This window comes from Neopelma chrysocephalum, unplaced genomic scaffold (assembly GCF_003984885.1).
Source record: "Neopelma chrysocephalum unplaced genomic scaffold, ASM398488v2 Primary Assembly neopelma1_63, whole genome shotgun sequence".
Classification (NCBI taxonomy): domain Eukaryota; kingdom Metazoa; phylum Chordata; class Aves; order Passeriformes; family Pipridae; genus Neopelma; species Neopelma chrysocephalum.
The window spans coordinates 13,906,310-13,928,154 of record NW_020897720.1 but is presented as its reverse complement, the minus strand read 5'-3'; the positions used below and the strand labels follow the sequence as shown (position 1 = coordinate 13,928,154).

The 21,845-nt window shown below is 43.2% G+C and overlaps 1 protein-coding gene across 1 annotated transcript; it reads right to left on the bottom strand.

Moving 5' to 3' along the window:
* Positions 1–783: 783 nt before the first annotated feature.
* Positions 784–18,659, bottom strand: PPP2CA (protein phosphatase 2 catalytic subunit alpha). Its single transcript, XM_027682786.1, has 8 exons — positions 18,312–18,659; positions 7,553–7,762; positions 6,906–7,079; positions 6,675–6,764; positions 6,217–6,378; positions 5,361–5,479; positions 4,520–4,588; positions 784–936 (listed from the first exon to the last, which is right to left on the bottom strand). The coding sequence occupies exons 1-8, from the start codon at positions 18,411–18,413 to the stop codon at positions 897–899; spliced, it is 966 nt and encodes a 321-aa protein (XP_027538587.1). The 5' UTR covers positions 18,414–18,659; the 3' UTR covers positions 784–896.
* Positions 18,660–21,845: the final 3,186 nt, after the last annotated feature.

The window sequence follows — 21,845 nt, the reverse complement described above, 5'->3', positions numbered from 1 at the left end:
ATTACCAACTAATGTTTTATACACCAACAGCAATCAGTTTAATTCCCACTCCAAAGCAGTTCTGTTCACCAGAGAGTAATTAAGAGATCAGTAGTTCAACCCATCTTAGAGAATAAAGCTTTTAAGCTGCAGCACAGGTTTTAAAAGGCTAAAACATGCAGCACTGCTTAATTTCAAACCAAAAGTGTTGTTTCAGCCTTTTTTTCCTGTCCATATGCCAAAGCACTCTGGTCCCTTGCTCAAGAGAGCAGCCTGCCTTTATTCCCATCCAAAAAGGAGCACAGCCAAATGAATTAGAGCACTGAAATAACTTTTTGTAAAACCACAGAAGGCTGACTCATGAACTGCTGACTCTGCAGGGCTTCGCTGGTGTGTTCATGGGTACTGAAAGATTTCTATACAGCCCAGTGTGACTTTTACTTGGCTCTCTATCTGCTTCCAACCTTCTCCTGAACTTGCAGAGCACCAATACTCTGTGTTGAGATTGCTGTAGCACACAGAAGGCACCCAATGCCTTCTACAGGGCTTCAAAAATCATTGCTTGCATTTGGCTCCAAACTCCAAGCTCATGGAAACCGTGCACGTGGCTGCCAAAAACCATGGAACACTAAAAAGCCACTCCTCTTGGGTAAAATTTGCTTTAAATTATGCAACAACCCCTAAAACACACCTCGAGTTTCAATGAGTGCTCTGCATTCAGAGAAAACAGGCAGCAACTCCAGAGTGATAAATGAGTGTGTGACAGGTACATAAGGAGGTGGGGAGTGGGGCCACACCTTCAACTCACTGAACTTGGAGAAGTATTTAATTTGAAATTCAAAGCTGTGCTCGCACTTGCCTCTTCTTACAGACCATTTTTCCTGAATGAACATTTATCCTTCAGCCCCCTCCTGAGGTCACAGCTTCTCCAACAGCAGGAACTGCACTCCAGTATTACTAAGGAAACAAAGGGGTGAGAGGGGGAAAAACAGATGAATGTGTTTATTGAACTATGAAAAAAAGGCCCAAAATAAACCCAGCCCTTGCGTAACAGGGTTGGTTTTGTCTTGTACAGGAGGAAATTCTTTACCTTTAAGACTCAGGCTGAATTTTTAAATTGTCAAAGACTTTGTCCCAGGCTCTTAAACCACAACTGCTTTATGAAAATGCCTTTCAGTATTTCAGTTGACTACCATAAAAACAAAACTCCCCTCCCCTGGAACATGGATTGGCAGGTCTTAGCAGCTCTCAGCAGTTTTTTCTCTATTTCCAGATGGATTTTGACAGTAACAAGACTAAGATACAGGCAGGTGAAATGTCCCAGTTTTCAGCAGAGGGGTGTCCCCTCATCACCTTTTCCCCAGGGCAGAATTTGTTCTGTTACTACCCAGATACATGGGAAGAAGGAGATAATAGTGTGTCTTCCCTCTCCCATGTATCCAGTACCTTTCCAAGGTATTATCAGACCTAAACCAGGTAACACGGCCCAAGGACTTGGGATACTGTGTATGGAAGTGTCAGCAGCTGGAAACAATTGTCCATGAGCACCAGGTGACAGTCACACACACTGGTTACCTTGCAGAAACATCCATCTCCAGAGGCAGCTCAGCCACAGATGAGCAGGGGCTGTGGCAGCAGCCAGCCCTGATCCCCAGGGAGGCCAAGAGCAAGAGGGAAAAAAGCACAGGGTGGGAAGAGGCAGAAGAAAGGGGCAGAAAGAGGGTGAAGGGGAAGAAAACCCTGGCAAATCCATACACTTCAAATCTGCCTCATTTTTCCTTTCAAAAACAAAGTTACTTAAATGTTTTCCTGTGTAGGAGTGTGATTGGGTCTCTTGATTTAATGGCCCCTTAGTTCAGGACAGGCCTCCACCAGTGCAGGGTGCTCACTTCCAGCTGATATGGCCAAATGGCTAAAGCAAAACACAACATTGAAAACCCCAAACCCGCCCCCCTCTGTCCACCAGGATTCTCCTGGCTCTGGCCAAGTTCTGAGAAAGGAGGAGGAGGAGAAAGTCTTTAAAGTGGTTCATAGAAAAGTAATTTCATTCTCAAATCTAAACCCGTGTCAGCCCTCCCCACTAAGAACTGGGTGTAACATTCCTGCTTGAACACTGAACTACCACAATCTGGAACTCTCAGCTACTATTGTGCATTTCTTGGAATTCAACAGTCTTTGTAGTGACAGAGGAAACATCACCACTGATCTCCAGAACAAGGACAAACCCAAATCACGCTCGTTTCTCTGCAGCCACTGTCCTCACAGGCTGAAGTGAAGGAAGCCTTGCTCAGGTGAACTAATGGATCAGCCACCAATAAAACAAACACCAATTATTGACACTAGAAGTTTTCTTTCTCCTCTTGAATCTTCCCAACATGCTTTTAGCTGGTTAGTACTCCAGCAGGGTAACCAGTTTTGGCTCACAATGTGGTTTTCTCAATGGAATCTTCACAAAGACCCTCACAGTGTAACTTGGGGAAAGCACAAAAACTGGAGTGACTCCAACATTGTCCATGGACTTTACTAACAAGCACTTGGATTTGTGTACAGAAACTGAAGCAAGGAAGGGGCTCAGAGCAGATGAGTCACACCAATCAAAGCAACAAGGAAAACAGAAAACAGGGCAAAGACATTCCTCTTGAAGGAATGGTGTCAATGAAAGCACAGATCCATCTACACAAACACAGGGAATGGCAAGCGACAGGAATGGAACGTGAACTGCTCTCCACAGCAAAGGATTGGTTTTCAACAGCAATCAAAGCAAAAGCTCCCAATATACTAAAAAAAGCCACTTCAGATGCACTTATTTTTAGCATGCACTTCTTCCTGCAAGAGATCAAACTGCAGCAGACTGAGCTCCCCAGCAGCCTTTTGGAACCCAACCTATGACACGAGGCTGAGATTCTGCTGAAGGAAAAGCAACCCCTTGAGCCTTTCTGAAAGGGGATGAAGGAACACTGTGGAATGCAGCCCCTTTTTTGCAAGGTAAAGAATTAAGTGGGCCTTCAGCTTTTCAGAAAAGCAAGAAAGCCCCAAAAAGCATGTCTAGGACCAGGCCTCCAGGTGAGTTGGAAATCTGCAAAATTTCAGTGCATTCCCTTAAAAAACAAGCAGTAGAAAACAAACCTCCATGTTATTGCAGAATCTACATTGTGCCCAAAAAATTTAAAGTATCAAACAACATGAATATTAAGAGTTCTCCATAAAGCCAACAGAACAGCCCAGTGTGTCTTTTAGACATGCCCAAGAAGTTTCAAGCACAAACTTTACGAAGGCATAAAATTTGAATTTCTGTTTTGAACAAAATGATCAAATTGGGATTCTAATTCTGAAGCAAGTTAGTAGAAAGGAAATATTTGAACAGAAGTTAACATAAACCACATACCACTACTTTTCAGAATAGAAGCTTGGGCAATACACGTAGTACTAAACTTCACGTTGTTTCCTTTAATATTTAGAAAACTGGTTTTATTCTTAGTTTTTCAGAAAAATGATTTTAAGTATTAGCACCTACATTGTAAATGACTCAAACTTAGATTTACACTTGAAAATAAGCCACACAATCAATTAAGTGATCCTATATTCTTCCATTTTTGAGTATTTCAGTAGAGCACCAAGAGGGAAAGAGCAACATGTGAGTAACCAGTGAGCTGTTCTCAGCTGCAAGACACAGGCCCAGGCACCTCCCTGGGACAGGATTCAAAAGGTCAGAGTTTTCCAGCACACTCCAGATCACCTCAGTTTTAGTTACTTAAGGTGGAAATTTCTATGCAAGTTTATAAAACCCATCCAGCTACATGTTAGTTTATTAAACCACAGTTGACCTGAGATGCAATTAGGATTTTGACATTTTTCCATACTTAGTTCACAAGTTTATTATGAAAAACACTGCAGCTCTGTCCTGCAGTAACAATTGTTTTACAGAAAAAAACAGTTCTGTTCAAAGTAATTCACTATCCTTGGACAATTACAAGGGACAATATGGTAGGGCAGAGTGGAAAAGGGAACTGAGTGCAGACAAAAAAAAAAAAAATCAATACAATTAAATTAAACAGTATTCCCTGAAAATAAAACAAACAAACAGTTTCAGAACAAATATGAGGCCTTGGTACTTATTTTAAAAATGTTCTTTAAGCTTCAATGATTGTTTGCTGCTACCCTTATCTACAGTCATGCTGAATAAAGCTATAGCTAAATGGAAAGTTAAATGTATTCACGAGGTGTTAATGTCTACATCTTATTATTTGCAGTCTCTCAGAGAAAGCAAAAGTAACTACAAATAGCGCTATGCCAGAAACTGGTTTCTTGACCAACAATGTTGCTTCAGCATGCAATGAACTGGTTCATTCTAAAGTGGTCACAGTTGTTGACGACAAGAGGCTTTGTATTTGAATATGGCACGTCTTTTGGTCCATGTGAAAACAAAGTTTGAATGTTAAATATTTTTTTCTGACACTTTGGAGTTACTGTTGCTCTTCCCATTTTCTTTAGGTCAACATATGGTTCATGGCAATACTGTACAGGTCTAAAATCTCTTTACAGGAAGTAGTCTGGGGTGCGGCGGGTCACGTGCGGTTCCCCTCTGCGCGGCGCCGGGTCGAACTGCAAACTGAGAGCACACGGCAGTGAGGACACGGGGGCTCAGCTTCCACCCAGGCACCTTCCACCCCCGAGTTACAGCAGCAGTGCTTTACCCCAGGTAAGTCTTTCCAAGTTTTACCAATCAACTGAAGTCCTCTAGACCAAGCGTTCAACCTCTTCCACACCCCTCCTATGAGTATGTACTTATAACCTCCACATTTAAATCTCCTCTTACTAAAAGGTCTGGAGAGAGATTAATTTTAGCTTTAAGACTCAAACTGGTTAAACATTAACATATATTTAGAAAGTTAAAGTCTCCAGTAATTGTCAAAGAGGTCAGTTTACACTAAGCTTTTCCCCCATTTACTAATGAAGTTGTTGGTGTGGTGGTTAATTAGAAACCTCACTTAAAAAGCTGACATCCCAACATCTGAAGAATTCAAATATTCCAAAAGTCTCTTGGCCTAGACCTACAGGAGGGCATTACCTCAGATGTGACAGACTACTCCTACTCTCAGATCACATACCTCCATAGTAATTCATTAAACTCCAATTCGTTATACAAAACAAAAATGAGGAGTCTCACTTTAATCTGACACAGAAGATCTCAACAACTGTCCCAGATATTTGACTCCAAGACTTTAAATGTGACTAACCCAATAATTCCACACTCAGTCCACCTCCAAAAAGCATAGAGGAGGAAGAAAACCCCCACACCTTAACACAATAATTAAATAACTTGCTACAACAACTATCTTAAAACCACGGGCAATATAATTCTCATTTTTAAACATACTTACAAGGAGTATTTTAGAGTATCATCAAGTTCCATAATTGCAGCCTGGTTGCCACAACGGTAACAATAGTTTGGAGCACTGAAAATTGTTACTACATTCCGATCATGGCACCAGTTATAGCCCTGGAGAGGGAGAAAAAAGAATTATGACAGTCAAGTTCACTTGTTGTACCCCATATAACCACCTGACTACTCATCAAATTTTAAATGTGCAAAGCCCTAAGTGGCACTTGTAGGGTCATTTAAAATAAGGTTAAGGCCACATCTTTATTTCACTTCTGGAGAGAAAAAGGAATTCTGGCCTTCACAGGTTGCTTCTTACTAGTAGATGTGAGTTAAACATTAAAAAAAAACAAAACAAAACAAAGCAGCAAGAATTTGCCATTGCATTAGTGTTAGAAAGTTAAAACAGCAATTCTGAAGCACACAATCTACTCTGAAGCTTCAGCTGTGATCACCAAACCCAGAATCCAGACATACATTGAAGGATCTGAACTGCCAGGAATAACCACAGACTGACAACACACATGCAGGATAAAAAGAAAAAACACATCTTTTTTCAAAGAACACATACTTAAGAACCTTTTTATCTGCACAGAAAGCAATGCCACATCTAGTACCAAAGCCTGGTTCGGGACATTACTGTAAATTTTCAGAAGAAAAGGCCAAAATAAAGGTTATCCCACTGTCAAACTGAGAAGTTCTTTCAGTAGCACATCAATACTGTCAAGGTCAAGTTTCTGGAAGGCTCTCAGCTGGACCATCAGTTGTCACAGCAGCACATGCACACCTCTGGCACACAGAGAATTAACAGACCAAGCACAGATTTCAAGGCTGGAACACACAGATGTCCTGCTCACCTCCATTACCAACTGATGAGCTCTTGAAACCAACGTAAGGCCATTGGCATGGTTAAAGGTTTCTGAAATATCCTGTCCAAATGTATAACCTGCACCTCGAGGAGAAATTCCCCAGCCACCACGATCATCTGGATCTGACCATAGCAAGTCACACATTGGACCCTGTAAGAGATGCAGAAGATGTTTCAGAGGTGAAGTACAAAATACCAAAAAAACCCCACAAAAAACTTGCACACGCTCCCCTCCCACACAACTTGTTGCAGCAACATTTTGAGATTTGATATGTTTCTTTCTTTAGGCAGGTGTCCCTCACCTTTCCTTCAAAAACCCAGAACAGGAAGACAGGCACTTTCTTATTGCTAAGCTGATCTGAATTTCATTTTCAGCCTGTGAACCCAACCACCCAATACCTGCTGAATCATGAAACTCATTGGGTTTAGAGAATGATTTTTCAGTACCTCGTGGGGAACTTCCTGCAAGCGATCAAGTGCTCTGATGTGATCCAGTGTATCTATCGATGGAGAGAGGCCACCATGTAGACAGAAAATCTGCAAGAGTTCAGACACGTGAAGTTTATTTATTTATTGAGTGCAGTTATAATGGTTTAGAATAAATGATTAGGAGAAAATCTGCACGAGATTCCTTTACAACTGAGAGCCGACAGAATGCAGTGTCAAATGTCAACATACCTGGCCATCCACCAAGGCAGTTAGAGGCAGGTAATCAAAAAGGTCTGTGAAGTATTTCCAAACATTTGCATTTCCATATTTTCTTAAACATTCATCATAGAACCCATATACTTGTGTGATTTGCCTGCTTTCGTGGTTCCCTCGGAGAATTGTGATACGTTCACGGTAACGGACCTAAACACAACAACAGTGCATTTCAGAGGCACCAAAACCAGAATTTGCACCCCTTAATCCCCATCAATAAAGCAATTAAAACCAAGCCCTTCTTAAGGTTAAGATTCACCTATATTCCTTTTTTTCCTCAAAGGCTAATTTTTAACTGCCAAATATTTTTTGGGATTAATTACAAATTGTATTTACTATTACTAGTGGACTTCAGTACAACTGTGCATTAAGCTGATCTCTCCCAGCAAATTCTTAAAGACTGCTACGTAGGCAAGTAAAAAGTACCCATTTTAGATAAAGCTCAGGTTTGCATTGCACATTAATTTATTTTAAGGAGTGACTTAGAAAACTAAAGACAGTCAACATGTCAGTTTGTGTACCTCTAATACCAGTGTAGTGAAAATCATAACAGATATTAAGTGTAGTCAGCAGAGTAATTAAATATGTTTATACAGAACTGTGCAGCTGAGAAGAAAAGTTACCTTAAGAGCTACAAGCAATGTGACTGTTTCCACTGAATAATAGCCTCTGTCAACATAGTCCCCCATAAACAAATAGTTTGTGTCTGGTGATTTGCCTCCAATTCTGAAAAGTTCCATGAGGTCGTGAAATTGTCCGTGGACATCTCCACAGACTGTGACTGGACATCGCACTTCTTGTACATTAGATTCTTTTGTCAAAATTTCTTTAGCCTACAAAACAAAAAACACATTCATTGTGAGTTTGGCTATGAACAGTCATTTTATTCAAAGCACACTCTGCCACTTCCTGCTCTCTACTACCTGTGCTCTTTAGGAACTCTTGTCCCTTCCTTGTCTGAGGCACTTGAGATAAGAGTTTCCCTTTACTTAAAATAATATTTTGCTTTATGCAGCCCTGTATTAGCAACAGAAATGTGGTTTGGTGGGATTTTTCTCTCCTTGAGAATGGTGTTTCAGAGGTAATTTCCAACTTCAGTGAAACTTCAAACTGTCTACAAAAACATAAAAAAAATGATCATCACTGCTGGAACTTAAAATTAAGTTTAGAAGTATTTGGAAAAATTAAATCTAAAAATCCTGCCAATGTCCTCCAAAAGCCCAAACTTAAGACATGGCTAAAACACTACCAACATCTTGACATCCATCTGCACAGACACTAACTCACCCACAAAGGCAGTGAGTCCTACGTGAAGCAGAATGAGAAAATAAGCCTTCACTGGTACCAGCAATTACAGAGCAGGTAATTACCTGCACAAGCTCTCTCAACAAGTTTTGTGTTTAAACACAGACTAGCAACATCAAGTTGTGTCCTTATAAACCAAAACTGGGAAACATCTTTGTCATCACCATTTTTTCCCCACAAAATTTTGTAAATAAAAGTTGCAGACAAAGGCAATTTGTATGAAGCAGCACAGGCTAAATATAGCATCAGAAAGGTAATTTTAAAATAGCCAAAGACAGTTGTTACAGTTTGTTCTCAGAACAGTCACCAGACACATGCCACAATAATTTTCTAAATCAAGAAGGTATTAGAAATATAAATAGTAACAAGTTCACAAGTTACCATCTACAAAGATTTCCCTGCTTTTCAACTGTCAGTGCTCCTATTCAGAATGACAAAAAACCGTGTTCTATTCTATAACCCAAGGTATCTACAAGACAGTGGCTGACTCTCCCACCCAAAAGTGATCTCACTGTCCCCTCACATCATCCTGGCTGACCACCATGGGCACCACTTCAAACAGAAGCACCACACAGTTTAATGATGGAGGTTCATGAGATGAAACATGAAATGTTTCACTGAACACTGCAAAGAAATGGCAGAGTGTAGTGTGGTTCAGCACCTTGCACAGCACAGAGCTTTAGATGCTCCAGCCCAGGCTGGAACCACTCTGCAGACACATCTACAGATGTATTTACAACAGAATTCAACCCCCTATGACAGTTTCCACTCGTGCTGTGCCTCCTACTAAAGATAGGTCATTGCTGGCTTGTGGTAGATGCTAAAAATGTAGATTTATTTTAAGATAGCCTGACTTAAGTTCATTTTAATGCAGTGACACTCACCGGATGTTTTGAAGGTGTTTTAACAGCTTTAGCCTCTTCTAATACGCTCTTACACTCAGAAGCTTTAGCCAGCTTAATTATCCTTTTGACAGAGAATCTTACAGATGCTTATAGCACCCCAATAAAAAACCCTACTCTTTAATTAGACTGCTTCTACTACCATATTTTCTTAACACACTTGAAGCACTGCACAAAGAATGCAGCATTCATTTTTCATCAAAGGTATGCAGCGTTTGTGCTGACTGAGATGAGAATGGCAGAACTTCTCAGCCATGGAATTGTTGCTTCCTTGGTTTCTGAAATATTAAATCACTCAGATATCTACGTGTTTGGTCACGTGGGTAAGTCAGACAGCTACTCTGATGGAAAAAGACTGTTCCAGGTCAACTTGCAGAACAGCAATCTCTATTTAAATCCTGCAGGGGAGGAATGCTGGTGCAGGGATTCCAACATCTCCATGTTCTAAAACCAGTTTCATGCAATACTGTGTTACTAACTGCTTAGTCCATTTACAGCCTTATGTCCCACAACATTAAGAGTGGCACACACTAAAGTGGTTAAGCATTCCAAAAAAGAGCTTTGGCAGAGCTGAACATGGGAAAAGTAACATCCTGAAAACAAGCCACCAACTTGTCCATCAACTAGACCCCAAATTTCCACCTTCATTCTTATGGAAGGAACACAAGTTGGTAAGACAACAGCACATGTAAGACTCCAGTTTAATAAAGGGAAGTGATCACTAACAACACCACTACACTCTCTGTGCTCCTGACCTGGTACTGGATCACACACCACCCTGTGCAACCTCACCTAGTTCCACTCCCTCTTTATTGATCCTTTTACCAGACCCATGATGATGCTACTTACTCAGCCACATCACACAACTCCCTCCCTGCCCATCCTCCCCTCCAACAAATGGACTTCCCACCAGCAGCTCTCCTGCACTTCCTCATGGAGAGGAAGCAGCAGAGCAATCTTCAGCATCCTTCAGCACAAGGCAAAAACCAACTGATCCAACCATCTCACAAAGGTGAACTAAGAAAGAGAAGGAAGCACACCCCCACAACCCCTTGAACTTCAAAAACTCAGTGGCCTATTGCCACTAAGGATAACAGTGCAACATACTGCAGTATTTTGACATCAACATTTTGAAGTGTCCAGGTTTCATTGTCTATCACCAGGACAAACAACTATACAATTCTGAAACAGATTTTTCTTGGACACTCATTCTTTTGTATTTCAGCCTTTTTTCAGTTCTTAACAACTCTTAGCATTATTTCTGTACACCTTCAACCCTTGTAAGTATCCCACACCACAGAAGTTTGACTTGTGGTGATATGCTACAACTTAGAGATTAATTAACTTAAGCAAAAACTTGTTACCAACAATCTACTACATTACAGTTGTAAGACCCCAACTCCAAATCAGTCCAACTATTTTTTCTCAGATTTCAAAATCAAGTGCTAACAGATACAGACTAAGATGAAAAGAACACATTACTTCAAGCTGGTAAATGTTGATTTTACATCCAAGCATTAATAAAGTCTAATGAAGAACAACCAGGTAGCTGTGCAACCCAGTTGCACAAGGAGAGCATAAGAACAAGTGCAATGCTGTCATAACACTACTGCTGAGGTGGAAAGTCACGTATTTTACTGAGAACAATCTCAAAGTTCACACAATAAGCACGTATCAAATACACTTAGCTTAGTCACAGCAACTGGAGTTCATTCTCACTTGATACTGGTTTATTCAGTCATTTTGCTGACACTGTAAAAAGACAACTTGTATGATCCCAAAGCACAACAGAAATAAAACCAATATTGGTTTAAACACACACAAAAAAAAGCACATTTTCACTTTATTGTAAAGCAAGTAGCACTGCATAAAAATACCTAAAACCTAGTGTTTTAGAATTAAACTGTTCCTGGCCTGCTGCACAGCATCTAAAGGGCCAGGGGAACAGTACCACACTGTTTGGGTGCCTCTGTTTACAAAGCACATCTATGCAAAGCACTGTTCTTAAAACACAAAGATCAGCTTCATTGTTTTAAGACAATGCAAGATCCAAGTGAATGAACAACCATGGATGAGAATTTAAAAAAATGTATGACTACTAAAGTTACTACAGTATGATTTTCAGATCCTCACAACATATTTAATGAGATGCAGGGGTTGTATGTATGCAGACATCTCTCTTATTTCCCCTGTTCCCTATGTATAATTTTATCCTATATGCCACAAATTAAGGCTCAGAGTTTTAAGTGCCATAAAAGCCATAATCCATCCTTTTCTTTCTTTCTCAACTCTCACTACACTGAGGATAAGCGAGTTTCCCTCTTGAGCAGAGCACCTCAGCCCTGTCTCAGAGAATTAATTTCAAGTGATCCATTTCTGCAAAATCCTCTGAATTAATCTGCAACCAAATTCCTCTGTGTTTCCAGAACATACCAGATATTTCTTATTACTCCAACCCCTTCTTAGGTCCCTACACTGCAGCAGGAGCTCTGACAACTCAGCCCAATCACCTACCCTGAAAAACTCTGGGGCACATAAAAGAAAAATAACAAGCCCCAAATCAAACAGTGAACACCAGTGTGTCTGTGTAGAATTGTAAATCAATGCTTGAAGCAGCACTGTGAAGCACTTACCAAAGATCACCACTAACTCAGTAAAGGAAATACAACCATTATTTTAATTAGACAGCACAGCTCCAATGTCATGACTGCAGATGGTAAAGTGTCACTCCTGGCAGACCAGAATTCACACCTGCAGCCCACCACGTTTTCTTGTAAAGTGTGTGATGAGAGGCATCCACAGTAACCCAGAGAAATAGTTATTGGGAGTTACCACAAAGATATTTTGATGAGATCGAAGCCTTAGACCACACCCATGATTTCCTGTGGCCAAGGCACACAGGATGTGACTAAAGGCACAGTGATCAGCTAATTGGGATGAATACTGGTCTTAGCTGGCCAAACATCATGACCTGGAAGAGATTCCAGTCCCAAGCAAAGTCATCCATTACAGTCAGCAAGTTCTTCTGCAGAGTCCACGCTTTTCAATTTAAAGGTTTCCCTCCATCACCCCTTTACTGAGGAGGAAAGAGAATGTGTTCCAACAAAAAGTGGACTCATTTTTAAAACAAAAGGTATTTTCATTCACTGTCTGACATTTTAAACAAAACTAGGTAAATGAAGCCTTCAATATCACCCTTCTGTGAAGAAGCCATGGCAGCAGCCAGATTACACACGACACAAATGTGGAACTGATTTCTGCTGAACTTGGCAATCCACTAAGGAGTTCAATGTGAATGTATAAGTAGGAACAAAATTAAAATACAAAGCTCCCCACTGACATTTAATTATTTAGTATTCCAAAGTAAGTAAAACCAGGATTTCCATCCACAGAGAAGTCACAGCAGCAAAATACTCTTTTGCCAGGACTGAAACAGAAGATGACAGATCTGCTTTCTCTCCGGTTCTGACGAGCATCTAAACATTCAGTTCTCATCTCTTCTGTTTGGTTCAAAGAGAGACCAGTTTAAATACAAGATGTTAGCCAGCCAGAAGAGCAATCCCAATGCCAGTACTTCAGCTAAGATTGAGACAACCACCTTCCTTTATCTCCTGTCAATTCTAGAAGGTCTACAAGAAAGCATGAAAGCACTGAACTTCTGCCAAATAACCCTGTATTCCTTTGTATTATGAAGTAATGACTGACACCACTTGTAGCCCTGATAGTCCCCTCAACACTTCCATCCGGAAAAATCAGCAGCAGTCTTACAAACTCGGTGTAACTGATGGAATATTCTTTCCCTCAGATGCAGATATAGGAGAAGGAAAGGGGAACTGCTATTTAACAATCAGTAGTTGACAAGACCAGGTGGAAAGCAGGGATAGGAAGGAGCTTCTCTGAAAGAATTCAAGGTCATTATTTTGCTTCATATAAAAGATCTTAGCGTGTTTAATTTTAAATTTTAAAAAAGGCCTAGAAAAGCTTTTTCAAAACATAGGAGGCCACATAGCTCAGGAAATCCAGATGCCTTCCTCCCCTCACGGGACTTCCAATAAACACAGCCAGGGCAGTAATGCAGAAGCTGACCACTGACACTGTTTTCAGCCATACAACAAGTTGTATTCATTTTGAATCATTCCAGTTGTAAAAAAAGAAACAGGCTAAAGCCATTCCCAAACTAGTTGTGCCTGATATCCACAAGTCCAGCTTCATGCAATGAACTCCAAAGGTTTTCAACCCTTTTGCTCCAAGAACTCCAAGCACAGCTTGGCACAGTCATGGTGGAGGTGTGGTCAGGATATCAGCTGGAGGACGGGGCAGGCACATGTGTCCAAAACCAAGAGAGGAACTTCAGAGCTAACCAGCACTGGAAGGGATTTTCAAATAGGAACTTGCTCTGACTTAGGAGTGCTTACTTCTGTTAGCTTAAGCTATCCCCAAAACAACCCAAATATCTTTCACTCCTATTTGATCACAACTAATGCTGTAATTAAAAACCAAAAAGCCAAAACCAAAACACCTCACTGCCAGCACAATTCAATTTTTACAGAATTTACTAGAACTGAAAAAAAGAAGAAAGCTGCTGATGCTACAATCACTGGCACACACAAGACTAAATTCTCATATGCACATCAAGGTGTTGTGAGTATAATCAGGACTAGGTGAGAAGACTGGAAGGCTGACACTTCAAATGCCTTCTGTTTAAAGAATTTCCATTTTATATTATCAAGCATCACAAAGCAAAAAAACTCAACAACGAACCAGAACACTGGGAGTAAAAGGATTGATTTTTTGGTGAAAATGTTCCGGAATAATCAAAACCACAGTTATTAAAATGTTACAAGAGGCTCTGTACACTACACTTGTAACTCTTCAGAGATGGAAGGTGTAACTACACAACTCCCATCAATGACTTGATCCCTGGGGATGTTTCACAAAGCAGCAGCAAAGGAGCTCTAAACCAACCTCTGGTCTCCCAGAGCTCCTGGAACAGCTCCAGAGGGGCCCTCCCGCCACTGGCAGCAGGTCAAGAGTTCCCTTGGTAGAGAATCCAGAAGCCAGTGCAGGAGTAAGGCAGAAGTGCAGGGCTGCACCTTCCTCCTGTGCCAGGGCCAGGGGTGGAGGGACACACACCTTGCCCACTGCACAGCCCACCACACACTCTCACTACCAGGGAATTCTGCTGGGGCAGGTTTTTTGGCTGATCTACAGCAAGTTCAGACAGGAACAATAATTTTCACAATCATCTTAGTCTGAAGAATAGTTATATGTGATGGATATGGGAAGCTAGCTAATGGAAAAGCCCTTGCAAATGCAGCTGGAGAGACATTTAAAACATTCACTTCTGGCCAAAAATAATCAGCTAAGAAAGGTGACTCCTGAACAGCAGAGGAGGCAGAAGGGAGCATGTGCTTCTGTATGAAAAAGAAGCTGGGCAGACAACTCAGCTTAAAACACAGGAGTGAGATGCACAAAACATGCCAGTCCTATGCACTGGAGGAACTGAACTTTGATTGCAGAGGCTCTTCTTGACCAAAAGAAAGCTTCATCAGTAAAATACATGCCTTCTCAGAACTAAGGCACTCAACATAAGCTACACGAGTTGGAGCAGCTCACACAGCTGCAGCAGGTACAAGCCTGTTTGGTTAGAGAAAATCTAACTTGGAATATCAGGTGTTAAACAAATTCAAAATTCTGCAACAGGAAAAAAAATTAGAAAAATACACCATGAACAAGGTACATACCAGAGAACAGTATGGCCCAGAAATGTATTTATTCCATGAAAATCAGCACTGATGACAAATCAAAACGCATATGTAACCAAGATCATTCTTACAGATCAAAAACTGCAGGAGACAAAGCCTGAATCAAGGTTTCTTGAATGCATTTCCCAGTATCAGCCCTTTGTTTAGTTTAAAATATTTTGGCTAGCAGCACTGCCCATTCAGAGGCATTTCACCAGTAATTCAAGAGCCCTGAACACTCTACACAGCTACATGACCAAACTGTCCTCTCTCTCTCTAAAAACCTGATGCTGTGCTCAAACCCAGTTAACCACAAACTAGTGTTTCCAGGGGAGAGACTCTGACACCTCTGCCTCCACCTGCACTAGATCCCTTCTGCAATAACCAAAGGAAACTATCCACAAATTCAACTCATTCCTTTGTGCATTTTTAGACTGTCATCCCACCTTCCTGAGCAATGCACCACACCCCCACCTCCTGTCATAAAGGCCATCTATATACCAGTGACGAGGCAACACCATTTCCCTCTGCTCTCACAATGTATGGAAAAGAAATTCCAAACCAGCATCCTTTCATTCAAAATGGCCAGTGGAAAAACCCTCACCTGGCAATAAAGGACTTCCTTTCTCCTCTGTCAATAAACAACTCAGTGTTAACAGGACAAACACTGCTGACATGTAACAGTGAACTATACTGGGCATATTTTGACCACTTTTTCAGAACTTGCACTTAAATGCCGAAGCAAAGCACACACAGTCGGTCACTCAACTGATGTAACATTAAACACACAGCATGTATTAAGCCTAGAATAATTTAGCTGCCACTCAGAGGTTGATATTATTTCAAATCATCTGTGAATGTATTATGTATTATTCATGGTTACAAATTACTCCCAGATTTCAAAGACATTTCTGCCCAGTTCCCACCACCACCATCACCCAGGTAACCATGGCTGATGTAAGATGCACCAAGACAGTAACTGGGATGCACAAAAGGCCACACTCAATTATCATGCTCATAAAATGCTGTTATGTTCTTCAGGTATCAATACTGAAATACAAGAGAGCCCTCAGGCTTGTTCTCATTACACAGGCACCACACTGCACACATGAAGCCCCAGCAGATCAAGAAATACTAGTCAGGGAGATCATCCCATCCAACGGTGTTACAGGGGAAAAGCTCTCACAAAGATATTCTTTATTTGTTTATTTTAACTAGCTCTAGCTACAGTGAAATGTGGTGAAGAACAACAGTTCATACCCAGTAGGGTCTTTACTGTGCTTTGGAACATGAGCTATATTTGGCATTGCCCTTAAGACATTAAGCTATTTGTGGAAAAACCACCTTTTGGTGTGATTACATCCATGAAACTACTTAAATAGTCCAAACGAAGCACAACTCAGTGAGGTTTCTGAGAGTCAGTGCTGGAGACATGGAAACACTTTCAAGCAGGTGCTGTCCCTCAGCAGGGAGGTGCAGAACTCGGCTCATGCCCTGCTTCCAAAATCACACAATCACAGCTTCCCACTGGAGGGGCAGAGACAACCTGATGGAAAACTCAGACGTCAAGGGCCTGCTTCCAATTCCCTGCATCAGCCACCATGTAGAAACTCAACTACTCTGAGCAGAGAGTCCCAGTAAATCCATCTGTAGTTACCAGCAACAAATCATCTTTCTGTACCATCCCCAGGCTGTGGCTGTTCTCTGCACAGTGCTGAGTCCACACCCGGCACACACAGGGAATTCCATCCCACTACCCAGAGAACGGCCACCTTTGGTCTGGAGCTGCTCACAGACACCCAACTTGAGACAACCTGAAGGTTGCTACTAAATGATATTTTTCAGGTGGATTTCTCTCAAACATTCTCCTGGTCTCTCATGTCAACACCCAGCAGGCAGACACACAACCTTCCTTTCTTTTCTCCTTTACCATTATCTTGGTGATGAGCATTACACGTTTATCCACAAATAAAGCTCATTTCATTCTTCACTGGGAAAAAATGAAAACGTCATCTTGTGCAACAACGATGACTGGGACTACTGTATCCTCTGTAAGGTATTTCTAGTGGCATGCCTGCTCCTCACTGAACCAAAACCCCCAGGAACTGAAAGCTTCTTGTACATCCCTCGTGGTACTGCAAGTTACCATCCAGCCCCACAAAACACACCCACTCCTGCGGGATCCAGGACTCTGCACCCTTCAGTTTAGAGATGATGGCAAGTGAAACACTCGCCTCTCAAACAAAGCAATACAAGGAAGAAGCTGGACCACTGTCATTGGAGAAGCACATGGAAACATCCAGGCAGTGACATTGCCACTTGCTCACAGCACCGTTTAAAATACACAGCCTGGATCAAACGGAAAAAATGTTGAGTTGCTGGAATACAAGTGAACTGAAATCTGCACTGGAGCAAGAACCCGTCTGGCCAAAAGTTCTTTATTAGGTTCATAGACAGTCCTCTGGAAACAATTTGCTTCAAAAACAACATGGTGTAGTATTTGAAGGCATGATTCCAAATTTAAAATATTCTAACTACTTTCTGTGGCAAGCATGGAGGCTTCTTTAGAACCCAGTACAGTGATAACTCCCCATATTCCTTAATGACCAGTTCCCATACAATTCAGAAATATTCCATCCTTCAGTCTAGGAATGTAAGAACACACAAAACCCTCAGTTAAAAAAAAAAAATCAGCTATTAAGTTACACCCAGAATTAGAATCCAACTGGAAAATGCATATGGATGCTACCAGAACAAAATTTTTCTTGAATTTCCAAAAGGCAACCAATCTATCCTGGGCTGGCTTTACAACCTTTCTATGCCACAAATGCCTGGATCCACACAGTGCTCTGTAACATCCGAGTTCCAATGTTTCCCATCCATCACCTTAAAAACATACAGTTATACAGGATCTCGAACGTTTATTCTGTGAATTCCATGAAATCCAGAACCTCATTCAGAGAAACCAAAGCCTTGACGCCAGTTTATCTTTCAATGAGCTATAAACGTATGGGTGCTTATTCATATCATGAAAAAAAAAAAAGCAAAAAGAAAAAAAGAATCAAAGCAGCAGCTCTTTAAGGCGTGTGATTTCCACCCCATTACCGCCAGCTTTTATTTCCATTGTGCCCACCGGCGCTCTGGGGGGTGATTTGCCGCGTTACCCGGGGGGTCTCTCGGGGGTCTCTCCCGAGGATCCATCGCGGCCGCGGCGCCATTTTAGGAGGCGCTGAGCGGGCGGGAGGCGGGGCCGCGGCTCCGGCAGCGCCGAGCGGCCGCCGCGAGCCCGGAGCGGCTCCCGGATCGCTCCCGGCCCCGCTCCCCTCCCGGCCCGGCCCGGCCCCCGGATCGCCCCCGGCCCGCCCGGGCACCCCCAGCCCGGCCGCCGCCTCCCCCGCCCCAGCTCCCCACCCGGCCCCGCAGCCCCTCACCTTCTCGCAGAGGCTCTTCACCTGCCCCTCGGAGAGCTGCTTGCACTCGTTGAGCTGCTCCACCCACTGGTCGAGCTCCTTGGTGAAGACCTTCTCCTCCATCCCGCTCTCCCCCTCCTCCTCCTCCTCCTCCTCCTCTTCTTCTTCTCCCTCCTCCTCCTCACCGGCTGCTGCTGCTGCCGCACCGCCCCGCGGGCCCCTGCGATCCGCGCTCCCCACAGCGGCGGCGGCCGCGACGCGTCAGGGCGGGCGGGCGGCGGGCGCGGGGCTCAGGGACGGGGCCGGCCCGGGGCGCTCCGGCTGCGGCAGCGCTGCCGCTCCTCGCTCCGCACCGTGTAATGGCCGCCGCTGCTGACGTCACCGCCCGCCCCGCCGCGGGGAGGGGGGACGCCGCGGGAGCGCACGGCGCCTGCGCAGCGCCCGGGCGGGGCCGCGAGTGCGCGCTGAGGGGCCGCGCGGGCCGAGGGGTTGGAGCCCGTGAGGGGATGAGGGGAGGCGGCTGCCGGGGCTGCTCCCCGAGGGCTGGGCTGCTCCCATCCCTGAGGCGGGAGCGGCGGTACCGCCGGGACAGGGTCTCTGCCATGGCTGCGCATGCCCCTCCTGTCCCCGTGTGCCCAGCGCCGGCTCCTCGCGGGGCACAAGGCGGGACGCGGGTCTCTGGTGGCTTTCTGCGGCTCCGCAGTGTTTGTGGTTCTCCCTGTAATTAATGCACATAAATATCTCCAATGGGACGGTGCCAGGCTCTCTTCAGCCACACGACAGGGAGCAATGGCCATGAGCTAAACCACAAGAAGTCCCACCTCAGCATGAGGAAGAACTGCTTTAGGCTGAGGGTGGCGTGGAGTCTCCCCCCCTCAGGACACCTTCCAAACCCACCAGGACACGTCCCTGTGTCACCTGCTCCAGGTGACCCTGCCTGGGCAGGGCCGTTGGACTGGATGATCTCCAGAGGTGCCCTCCAACCCCAGCAATTCCATGATTCCGTAGTCCTGAGCACCGTTACCGTGTCCCACAGGGAACAGGGAAGGGGAGGGCACTTGCTGGTGTTGGTATTTAAAAATAAAACTTTTCAGATTTAAATCATGAGCGTTAAATATCAGCTGGCTTGTACCACCGTGTAGTGCTTAGGTTAGAAAGGCTGTGTTGCGTTTCTTTAAAAACAATTTATACCGAAAGATTTCTTGGAAGACTGGGGTTTATTCTGACCTTTTTGGACAGGAGTAATGGATGAAGGGCGGTGTAAGCTTTCAGTAAAGGAAACTAGTGGTGGACCTTTCAGGAACCTTTCAGGAAGGTGGACATTTTTCAGGTCCTTTCAGGAAACTAGTGGTGGACCTCAGCTACCTCAGTGCACTCAGACGCTTCCTTTCTTCCTAAGGGGAAATATGTCAGTAAGACAGGGATAAGATGCAATAAAAAGGAATGGAAAAAATAGGCATCACTGATTTGTAATAGATTATGTGTCTTATTGCAATTTGCGTCTTAAATGGGAGAGGAATCAGTCAATGCAAGATTTCCCTTAAATAACTTCCAAAAGGCATGAAACGATCAGTAAAAAAAAAAAAATGTATTTTTTTCACTTAATGGGTCAAAATTTAGACAAAATGTTGATTTGTTCACTTCAAGAGGGTACAGGGACTTTTCCTCGTTAATTTGCGCTAATTGTCTTGGTCATCATTTGCCTAATACAGAGTCTGACTTGTTAAATTCTTTGCCTACTATTGAAGCAAATTAAGAATTCCATAGTGAGCAAGGGGTAAGGAATGTTTGCTTTTGTAGGTCAGTCTCGGTTTCTTGGTGTCATACTCTCCTGGTAGACATGAGTTTGTTTGAATGACCTGACTCAGGTGCTTTGTTTTCCTTCCAGAATGTTGTTGCTCTTTTTTGATAGGTTCCCATCTTCAGATGTTCTTAGTTTTGTGCTTAAATTTGTAGAAGGAAAAGTGTTATTCATTGAGAAGTGATAGGTTTCAAGAATTCACATCTTCCTTAGTAATCCCAAAATAGTCTTGAGCAAATAATATGAAGCAATAACATCAACTCTTGTGTAACTTGCCAAGCAAAAGTTCATTTTCTTTAATAACTGCTGACCTTCTGACATAGTCAGATGTTTGAAGAGTACATTTAGCTCTGTATTTTCCATACAGATAGTGAAATTCTTGATGAAACTTGAGGCGATTACATCTTTGAACTCCTTGTGGTGTCAGTCAGGAGCTGTGGGGATGGTCCAGCTTGGGAAATCAGCTGTAACTCTGGGGCTCTCTGTGGTGGGCAGTCCATCCAGCTGAGAAAGAGGGTGCTGGGTACCAATCCTAGTGCTCAGAACGGGGCAGGATTGCATTCCCTGCACCCGTCTGGCTTTCTGGAAAAGGAAAGATTGAGCGAGAGAGGAGAAATAGAATCTTCTCAGCAGCAGGAAACTATTAACCCGGCTTGTTTGCTGATGAAACTGCGCCTGAAGTCCTGCGATGTTTTATCTGGAAGGTGTGAGGAAAGCACAGCTAGTGTGGATTAGCCAGGGCTCCTCGCAGACCGAGTAACAATCACTGCTGTCTTCAGAGCAATTGTGCTGCTTCCCGGGAGCACAGGGTTAGAGAAAGGAACACTTTCTGTTTGAAAAGGCTCAGTCATAATCAAAAGACTCGGTGGCACAGTCATGGTGACAAATGCCACTTGGGAAGGGGGTAGGTGATTCAGCACTCCCTGCTTGCGGCTGAAGCCATCGACTAGGGGAGAGAGAACTCAGGACTCAGCAAAGTAAATTCGGGATTTGTTTATCTGGACAGTCACAGAGAAGGGGGAAACTTTGGTTTCCATCTCCATCCCAAGCATTAGCTCTGTATTTTCTCCTCATACTGTTTTGAATAGATCAGAAATCAGATCTCTTTCCTCCCTCGTGCTTGAGAGCGATAATCAATAGTTTAGAGAATCACAGTCGCTTTTCTCTTCTTAGATAGTTATCTGAGCCTTCAAAGGAGAACACAATAATGAAAGAATACCTGCTCTGTTGCGTAAGTTGGGGGTTTGTCAGTGCTTCAGATGCACGGTAAGATTAAATTGTGAACTGTGAGATGGCAGTAATGTCATATTTAGTATGTGAATACATGCCAGGCTTGTGTGTGTGCGGTTTGTAACCAGGGAGCTGCTGGGTGTGGCTGCCCTGATGACTCAGGGGTAGTGAGGCCACAGTGCTGAGCTGACACCCGAGTCAAACCTGTGTGTCACACGTGTGGCATTCCTGAGAGAGGTGAACTGGGCACTCACTGCACTGGTGTTTACACACATCCAGCTGTAGGTTATTCAGCTTTTTGCAAAGCCACCAATAGTGCCAACTAATTCTGCAACAGTCTGAAATTAATCCCAAACTCGTTGGTGAGCGTGTTAGCAACTGCAATAATCCTATCAGTTAATGCAGTAACACCAACATTTCCATTGTACTATGAGACATCAGTGTTTAAACTATGCAGATTTATATCACATTGTCCAACTATGCAATGTAGTGTCAATTAAGCATTGTAGAGTAAGGAACACGTA

Excerpts from the sequence above, each read along its gene's own strand:
- PPP2CA (XM_027682786.1), bottom strand. The coding sequence starts at position 18,413 with ATGGAGGAGAAGGTCTTCACCAAGGAGCTCGACCAGTGGGTGGAGCAG. Across the intron at positions 6,379-6,674 it reads TGCAGGAAGTTCCCCACGAG|GGTCCAATGTGTGACTTGCT; the intron begins GTACTGAAAAAT and ends CATCTCTTACAG. Across the intron at positions 5,480-6,216 it reads CTCATCAGTTGGTAATGGAG|GGCTATAACTGGTGCCATGA; the intron begins GTGAGCAGGACA and ends CTCCCTCTCCAG.